The sequence below is a fragment of the Ptychodera flava genome, chromosome 1, assembly GCF_041260155.1.
Source record: "Ptychodera flava strain L36383 chromosome 1, AS_Pfla_20210202, whole genome shotgun sequence".
NCBI classification, from domain to species: Eukaryota; Metazoa; Hemichordata; class Enteropneusta; family Ptychoderidae; genus Ptychodera; species Ptychodera flava.
In genome coordinates this window covers 26,484,238-26,493,267 of record NC_091928.1, presented here as the reverse complement: position 1 = coordinate 26,493,267, position 9,030 = coordinate 26,484,238, and the positions used below count along the sequence as shown (strand labels likewise).

The window sequence follows — 9,030 nt, the reverse complement described above, 5'->3', positions numbered from 1 at the left end:
CTGTCTGTCTTTCCATCTGTCCGTCCATGATCTGTCTGTTAGTCTGTAGACCAAATTTCTTGAGCCCAGAACTCAAAAACTATTACAAAAATGTGACCAGCTTTGGTATGAGAAATGTTTGGCTGATTGAATGTATTGACAACGGAGTGGAACCTCATAGGTGTAGTTTGCAGAATTATGAGAAAATTGTATAATTAGGCCTATGTATTTTTTTTCATGGATATCAAAATTTTCCATTTTATTTACAATGATAATCGTTATTTATGTTGGTTGGTACAATTCATTCAGTATTGTCTCAAATTAGTATAAACTTTTCATAATTTACTTTTTAGAACAATGTTGGAAATTTCTTTGGTCAAACGTTCTCTCTCATATGACTTGATATGGATTTTAGTTCTTGTTAGAATAACCTCATAGGCCTATATCGAAATGATGAAAACATTTCAATATAAACATTAGGCCTTATTTTGTCATTCTTTGTCGAAACATATTTTTCTGAACTGCTGGGTGTAATATGATTGTATTCATTGCGCTGGAAAAATTTTAATATTTATCTAAATGGCCTGCAAATGTGATGCAAATCCTTTATTTAGCCTACAAAGAATCAATACAAAGTATTATCATTGTTGCAGCTGTGCCCTTATTGTCCAGGGAACACATTCATCCGATTCGTGCAATGGGTGAGAGTCTCTCCCCCACCCCCACCCCCTCCCCGCCCTGCAGGGCTCCTTCTCTCTGTATGCGTGTACACCGGCAACACCGGGCACCTGTGGCACAGCGCACCCTCTGCAGGCAGACTGCCCTCAACCGAAAGGTCACATGTTTGAGTGGGACTTCAACCGGAAGTTATTGTGATTAGCTAAACCGGAAGTCATTGCGGAAAGCAAGACATGTACCTGGAAAGTAAAGCATGCTTGCGGTTTACGTTTTATTTTGATTGCACCTTTGTTCGGCGTTTTTCTTTTTGGAAGGATCTGTTCGTCACGGAGTTCCATTGGGCATTTCGTAGTGTTTTAATGGTAGAACGTGGTAGAATTAGGATCACCGGCAATGAATTCGACAACCGCCGCGAGGTCTTGCAGTCTGAGTCTTGGAACAGCGAACGCTAATTCTCCCTTGCCTGAGTCACAGACCTACGATACCATGGTCGAACCTCAGAATATAGAATGTGTTGGCATAAACGACGGGGAATATGAGCTGACAGTTGATCTAGATTCTGATGGTATTTTCCAGTTTAGTCAAGAAGGTAAGGCAATCGGCGGAGGCAAGCGCGCACCATAGTGCAAAATATCGAATACTAGTATTTGTTTAGCCATCTAACTGGCTAAACCAGCTGGTGGTGGCCTTCAACAAAACTTTCAGTCAAACTTGATAGTTATTCTTGAGCACTACAATGTTGGGGAAACGTTTGTCTAGTTTGCACCACAGTCACCTGTAGGCTATTCCGCACTGCGTCTATATATCATGTATATCATATGCGACCCATAGATGTGTGTACATATGCCTCAGGGTATATGTACACACGTCTAAGTAACGCAGTGCGGAATAGACCACAGGTGACTGTGTTTGCACCAAGCTGTAGAAGGTTTCCTTAACTTCCTTAAAGTTTCATTCCTATCCTAAAATGGTGTATTCATTCAACATAAAAAATTGTGTGTATCTGAGACTGAGGGGAGTGACTGCATCATGAGAGTAGAGCTTGCATACATTTTCCTTTGATGTGAAGAAAGGCATATTTCTAATTGTAAAATTGGACGTTATTTCTTCCCAGAGTGTTCAGAGATTTGCAAGGTCGCCAGAGATGCAGGTCAACTGCACGAGCTTGTGGAGTCATTAGAATTTTTTCTGCTGACGCTGCACCAGCAATATGAAGACGACTCACTTTCCATAAATGGTAAGATATGGTGCTTGTACTCATAGAGAACTTAAGTAACATTACAGTGAAAGCAAAGACGAGTAAAAGTGTCACAATACCGATGTGAGAAAAAGAATCTTACACCCCAAAGGACCTGGGATCAGATTTCTCACATAATTTGGGATTATTTTGTGTGAGAAATCTGTTGAAATCTAATGATTATTTTGAGACAAAATATCCCCAACTCGTGTGAGAAATCTGATCCCAGGTCCTTGGTGTGTGAGATTCTTTTTCTCACATGACCAGAAAATGTGTTAAATTCACACTGGAAACATTGAATATTTAACTGTAAGCAACTATCCTACTTTGTGGCCATCTAGTAATCTATGTCACTAACATGACCTCTGTTCCAAGTTCCACTGTCGATACTTCTGCTACAGACGAGATGTCCAGAGAAACATTGGCTATATGTTCCAAGTGGCCTATGTTCACCAGTTATTTTGTAAAATTCTGCCATTTTTTTTTGTAAGTCTGTCACCAATGACATACAACATTATCCAAAATCGCAACAACTCTGTCGTCTGCCCCTGTACTCTGACCCTCTTACTTTGTAGTTCCAGTCAGTGTGTTACTCATCTTGTCATTGGATGATATTTTGCTGGTGGAAAGAAAGGCTGCTTATCATCCAATCAGAGCTTGTGTAATATTTCTAAGATTTCTTATTTCTGATCGCACACTTGAGTGTGGGATCGATTTTACCCACACCGTCAATCCCGCACTCCCATTGGCCAGGAATGTGAGAATAATAGAATCTACTCCAAGGACCTGGGATCAGATTTCTCACACTTGTTGGGGATATTTTGTCTCACACTAGCCTGCGGCTCATGTGAGACAAAATATCATACACAATTGTGAGAAATCGGATTCCAGGTCCTTGCTTGTGAGATTCTTATTTCTCACATGACCACAAAATGCATTAAATTCACACTGGAAACATTGAATAATTACTTTAACTGTTTCAGTGACTATCCTACTTCATCACTTTGCTATGTGTTATTCTCCAATAAACAAGATCTCCATGACGAGTTTCAATGCTGATATTTCAACTTCTGCTGCAGACAAGATATCCATCAGGAAAAATTGGCTATATGTTCCAAGTGGCCTAAAACATACACCACGCTGTCATCTACCACTGCACTTGACCTGCGTACCTTGTAGTTCTGGTCCGTGCATGTGCTGTTCATTGCATCTTTAGATGACATTTTCCAAGCGGAGCGAAAGGCGGCCTATTATCCAGTCAGAGCTCATGTAATAATATACAGCTTTTGTATGTATGCACATTTATACAGTGTGGGACAACTTCTGAGAGTGTGGGACTGATTTTTCCCACACTGTGTCAATCCCGCTCTCGCAGTAGCTAGAAATGTGAGAAATACCAGTTAACCCTTTCACCACCATGGTTTGGCCCAATGCCATTGTACATGTGCATCTACTGTATTGTTATGTTGACAAGTGTACAGACTAATATTCAAAGTGTAAACAGTAACAGACCATTTTACCACGGTCCCTCTACAAAATGTGGAGGGGGCTGTGATTGTACAGAGGCTTTGTTGACAAGCAAAATACCAGTAGTAGGTTTTGACACATTCTTTGGAATATAGAGAAAGAACTTGCAATTGACATAGAAAACAAAAATAGTGAAAACATTATTATCAAAAGTTACATACACGTGTACAGGCCATTTAACAAAACCATAACCCAGAAATACATACTATACCGGTACACGTACTAGTAGTTATCAAATTATCGCTAGAAGTGAACCTGTCCTTCAGACAAAGGTCATGGGTTTTTTGTAACACATGATAGCCTCTCTTTACAAACTTGTGAGACGGACATCTAAGAACTTCACTGTAACTATATTTTCTTCCAACAGGAGCGTCACTAATTGTTCTGAGCCTTGCACAACGTGGTCTCATCACAGTGGAATGTATTGTGCCAAACTCTGATAACCCTGAAGACGTGGATTCGCAGAATGAGCTTGATGACACTGATGGAGAGTCTACAGTACAGAATGAGTCATGTGGTATGGCGGAGAGTGATTCCCAAGATAGACACTTTGGCATACAAAGTCAACAAGAATGCATTGTTGTTGGCCATAGGAAGCGTAAATGTAAAGATGGCAGGAGTTCAGCGAGGAAACAAAGACCAACGAAAGAGTGTTTGCCTCAGCCAGGGCAGCCTTACGAGTGTTTGGAGTGCGGCAAAACTTTTAAGGCGAGAAACAACCTCACTAAACATGGTGCGGTACATTCGGATGTCAGACCGTTCGGGTGCCAAGAGTGTGGAAAGTGGTTCAAAAAGAAAAGGGACCTGAGTGACCATCTAATGACCCATTCCAATGTCAAACCATACGAATGCACCGAGTGCGGCAGATCTTTTGCCCGGAAGTGCAATCTGAACCGGCACTTTCTGGTGCATTCAAATGTGAGAGCGTACAAATGCAAAGAGTGCGGCAAGACTTTCAAACTTCGTCACATTCTCAATGACCACATGATCATCCATTCTACCGTCAGGGCGTACAAATGCGACGAATGCGACAAGACGTTCAAGAAGAAAACCGTGCTCAGCAATCACCTGCTGACGCACATTAACATCAGACCTTATCAGTGCAATGAATGCGGCAAACTCTTTAAATGGAAGGGCAACCTCAACAGGCACCTGATGGTGCACTTGAACGTGGAACAGTTCACCTGCAAAGAATGCGGCCAAGTGTTCAAACAGCGGCGAACCCTGCAGAAACACATGCTGGACCACACGAACGCGAGACCTTATGTTTGTAAACACTGCGGCAAGGCCTATAAAAGGAAACGGATACTCAATGACCATCTGCTGACACATTTGAACGTCAGGCCACACAAATGCAAAGAATGCGGTAAAGCCTTCAAGATCAGGCGAATACTCAACCATCATCTTCTGATCCACTCCAGAGGGAAATCATTTGAATGCAAGGAGTGTGGCAAGGCCTTTAAGAAGAAGTGTTTCCTCACGGATCACCTACTGACACATACAAATATGGAATCATGATGTTTACCAAGTATTTGACTCTTCAACTGTGTCTCTGCATTTGTATGTAAAGTGCATTGGTGTTATTGACTGTTGAATGTCTTCTCCAGTTTGAATTCAACTTCCAACTACAGATTGGCAAATCCACCAGCCCCCAGCTGAATGGCTGCTAGTTTTTATGACCAGCACCATACCGGTAGGTTTTGCTTGGGCATGTACTGGCAGTGTTTCATCTAGACGGGGTGGTGGGGGGATTCACCCTCCGTTGACATGTTGGCAGCCCTTAGTAATTTGTCAAGAGGGGATCAGTGCCTCATGACATTTTGTCAGTCACACCTCAGAGATATAAACAGAACACATAAACAGAGTGGATTCCCCCCCCCCCAATATTCTGGCAAAGGGGGCAAAGTCCCCCCTTTTGATGCCATCCTGGAAGAAACACTTGTACTAGCCCAAAAAACTAGCCAGTTACTGTTAGGAAAGTGGAAGCTAGGGCTGGACATAGCGATGGTTTTTGCCCACATGTATAACGTCATTGACCTGTGGATCTGAAAGCGATGGGCGTATACGACGTTACGTGACTATGTACAGTGAGCCGAAGATTGGTGTTCATACATGATTCTTGGAATTTTGCACCATGTTGAATCATGGAACAGGAATATTGAGAAATAATCAAAAGTTACAGCAATTGGACCTTATCAGAAAGTATTGATTGCTATGGAATTTTGTGTTTCACCCAAATGAATACACCATGAACTCAGAGTGTTTTGTACTGCTTCACTCTAAAACAACACTAGCATGGCTTATCATCTCATTACTAAGAAATGCCTCCTCACTTCAGTGTACGCAGAGACTTGTATAAAATAGGGTGCAAAGAACAGTTTTTGAAGATAGTGTTTCCTTGAGTGCAGACTTAATCTGCTGAAATTGAAGTTTGTTTGACAGAAGCCATGCAAAATGATTGTGTAATATAAGATACTATAGAAATATCAGTCCTCTGGAACATAGAAACTTGCAAGACTGTCCTGATTGATACACACATGTATGTATATAGTCAAACTGTAAATGACATTGGTAGATATTTTTCAATCACTGCTTGAAATTAAGAATACCAAAGGCATTTTAAATTGAAAAGAAATGCAAATCAAATTAAGCCTTTTCCTGCCCAGTCCATATTTCACCACCAGGTCAAGATTGTTAAAATTAATGAAACACGACGTATTCCATATGATGTATTTTAACATAATACTGTACATTTGAAGACTGTTGAAAACATAAATACTGTTTACTTGATTTTTTTGGACTAAAGATGCTACCCAAGTGGGTGAAAATACGTCATGTTTTGGCTCAATTCCCCTTTTTACTGACTTGGCTGATGGGGAAGTGATACAGTTATTACTGTCTGACAGGAAAAGGTGAATGAACATTTTAAATTTTCAACAATTGAAATGAAATTGAAATTAATTGTGAAATGTCTGTGAAAAATGATGAAATAGGTTTCGAAGACACACTGTCCATGTGGTCTAATCTGAAATTCAGTGTAAACGTTGCTTGAAATGTCTGGATTCCTGGGAAAAGAAAGTACTGCATTAGTATAGTACGTAGCTATGGGCTCTTAGTCTGTTAGCCCCAAACCTGAGTCAAACATTGTGTGCTTTATATTGAAATTTTAGCAGAAGTGGTATATTTACACAAGGAAGAACTCCGATGTGATTAAAAAATACTCTGAGGTGTGGCATTATAAATATTAACAAGAATGTGCTAATTGCTAAATTTACAATCAATGATTACAAGGTTACAATCTATCATTACTTCTTGTGGAACCCATCTCATTGTGATTTGAGTTCGATGTAGGAATTTGTAACAGCCAGAGTTTAGCAAATTCACAAAGCTCTTCCAGTTTTTCAGGACCAGTGTCAGGGTGTATCAAGTTCAATGCAAAGAAGCTAATGTGTGCCAGCGAGTATGGAAATGCACGTACTTCTCTGCGCATGTTGTTTTGTTTCCATTCAAATTCCTGATTTAATCTATTTGCTCAGCCCATGATAAGTGCTATGTTACACAAATCCAGAGGAGAATTAATGACCTTTGTGAAAATAGGACTTCAGAAACTAATATCATTGAAGAGCTTATGCATCTAAAATAAAATACATTGTACATTCCTGTGATTTGCTGTGCATTGAAGCAGAAATTGGAATAATTGTGATATCTTAATATGAAGAGTAATTTTTCTGGAAAAGGTTTATTATGTGCATCTCATGCAAGGAACTTGTACATAATAGTAATATAATGACAAATGCAACAAAAAATATTAAAATTAACTAGTGTGCTTGTAGTAATGGAATAATTTTACAAATAAATTCTTACTTACCTTGTGACCTACATGTATGAGAGTGCGCATTCATGTATATATTATATCTGTACCTGTATATTTTAAAGAATTGATATCTTGTCTAGAAAATTGATCATGTCAAAAATTAATCTATTGTCAAGGCTGTGAGCACAGATGACTATATCAAGATGTTTTGTCATGTAAAATATTTTTTCATTGAACTTCAATTATTTGTAAGTTTTGGTGTTTTTAGATATTTTTTCTGTTGACAAAAAATTGTTGGCGAATACAGAGTGCTTCAACCATTCTGGTAGTGTTGGGAGATGTAGAAAATGTGCAGGTGTGTATTGGATATTATTGATAAATAAGGAAGATACATGTATTGAGTCTAATAATAGAACTATCGTTAAAGGGACAAAGTCGCCCATTTTTTCATGAATTTTCTTTGATATGAAATACTACTCATATTGTCTCACATGTCGAAAGATACTGAATGAATGGGTGACCATGCATATATTCGACCCAGGTTTCAGACAGCATACATGAAACCATGGTGAAAATGAATTAATGGTCATGACCATTAATTCATTTTCGCCATGGTTTCATTTAATTTGTCTAAAATCAGGGTCGGATATATCCATGGTCACCCATTCAATCTGTATCTTTCAACATGTAAGACAATATGAGTTGTATTTCATATCAAACAAAATTCATGAAAAAATGGGCGACTTTGTCCCTTTAATTTAAAATACATACAATATACTACACTAACACATACTTTTGCATTATTATTTCTGATGATTTTATGAAGTTACAGACCAGTAAATTAATGTAATGTCAAAAACAATAGTGTCATTAGAGATCTTCATTGAAGCTTGAAGGGTCCTAGCTTTGCATTTGAAACTGGTTTAGAAAGAGCACTGCCTGCTGGACTCACAGAGCGCATTCATCGTATAGAACATTACAATATTCTGTTGTAATCAGTGGGAGTTGTGAGGACCATGTAAAAAAGTGTCAATTAGCTGCATGCATTTTGGCTGTAATGAAAGTGACTGCCAAACTGTTGATGTGACCTCAAACTCAGACCTGCAATGGAATTTTCTCCACAAAAAATAGGAAACAGAAAATACACTGAATTTTTGTCCATGTTTTCAGACAAATAGATACGCTGTTGTGTAGAATATCAAAATTGGCAGCTTCCACAGCAAAAGCCACCTTACCTTGTACAGTACATGAAATTATATCCTAGTAAGTTTTGTGATATCAAATGTTCAATACTTAAATGTTCTGTTAGGAAAATACACTTCCCTGCTGAATGATAAGTTACAGTAGCAATGCAGTACAGACTGTAGTGACTGTTACTTACTTAGAATGTTCATGAGAAAGTGACAATCTTCATGTCTCCATAATTGCTAGCACTGCTACGAACAGCAGAACAGCCAAAGGTGGCATTTTTTTTGCGGCATGCAGTACTTTCAGAGATCTTACTGTGCACCTGATACTATCAACTGGTTGTTAAACCACCCATTCCCCAATAAATGATGACTGTGAAATAAAAATATTGTCTCTTTGTATCTGTCCTTATCAAATATAGTTTGCATCAGATAATCTATTTGGAGAGTAATAGTGTGTAAAGCCCTTTGAGTCGAGGTTTTAATATGATTTTCAGCGCAATTTGGCCGAAAATGGGGATTATACGAATGCTTGAAAATCATGTTGCTCCTCAAGTCACATATTATTTTGAAGCCCGTAATTAGTTTTATAATATTTTTTAAGCAAA

The 9,030-nt window shown here is 38.8% G+C and overlaps 1 protein-coding gene across 1 annotated transcript; it reads left to right on the top strand.

Annotated features, from left to right (window-relative positions):
* The first annotated feature begins 854 nt into the window (after positions 1–854).
* Positions 855–8,809, top strand: LOC139133857 (zinc finger protein 92-like). Its single transcript, XM_070700622.1, has 3 exons — positions 855–1,246; positions 1,772–1,894; positions 3,789–8,809. Exons 1-3 carry the CDS (start codon positions 1,051–1,053, stop codon positions 4,937–4,939), a joined length of 1,470 nt encoding a protein of 489 aa, XP_070556723.1. The 5' UTR covers positions 855–1,050; the 3' UTR covers positions 4,940–8,809.
* The last annotated feature ends 221 nt before the right edge of the window (positions 8,810–9,030 follow it).

Excerpts from the sequence above, each read along its gene's own strand:
- LOC139133857 (XM_070700622.1), top strand. The coding sequence starts at position 1,051 with ATGAATTCGACAACCGCCGCGAGGTCTTGCAGTCTGAGTCTTGGAACA. Across the intron at positions 1,247-1,771 it reads TTTCCAGTTTAGTCAAGAAG|AGTGTTCAGAGATTTGCAAG; the intron begins GTAAGGCAATCG and ends ATTTCTTCCCAG. Across the intron at positions 1,895-3,788 it reads CGACTCACTTTCCATAAATG|GAGCGTCACTAATTGTTCTG; the intron begins GTAAGATATGGT and ends TTCTTCCAACAG.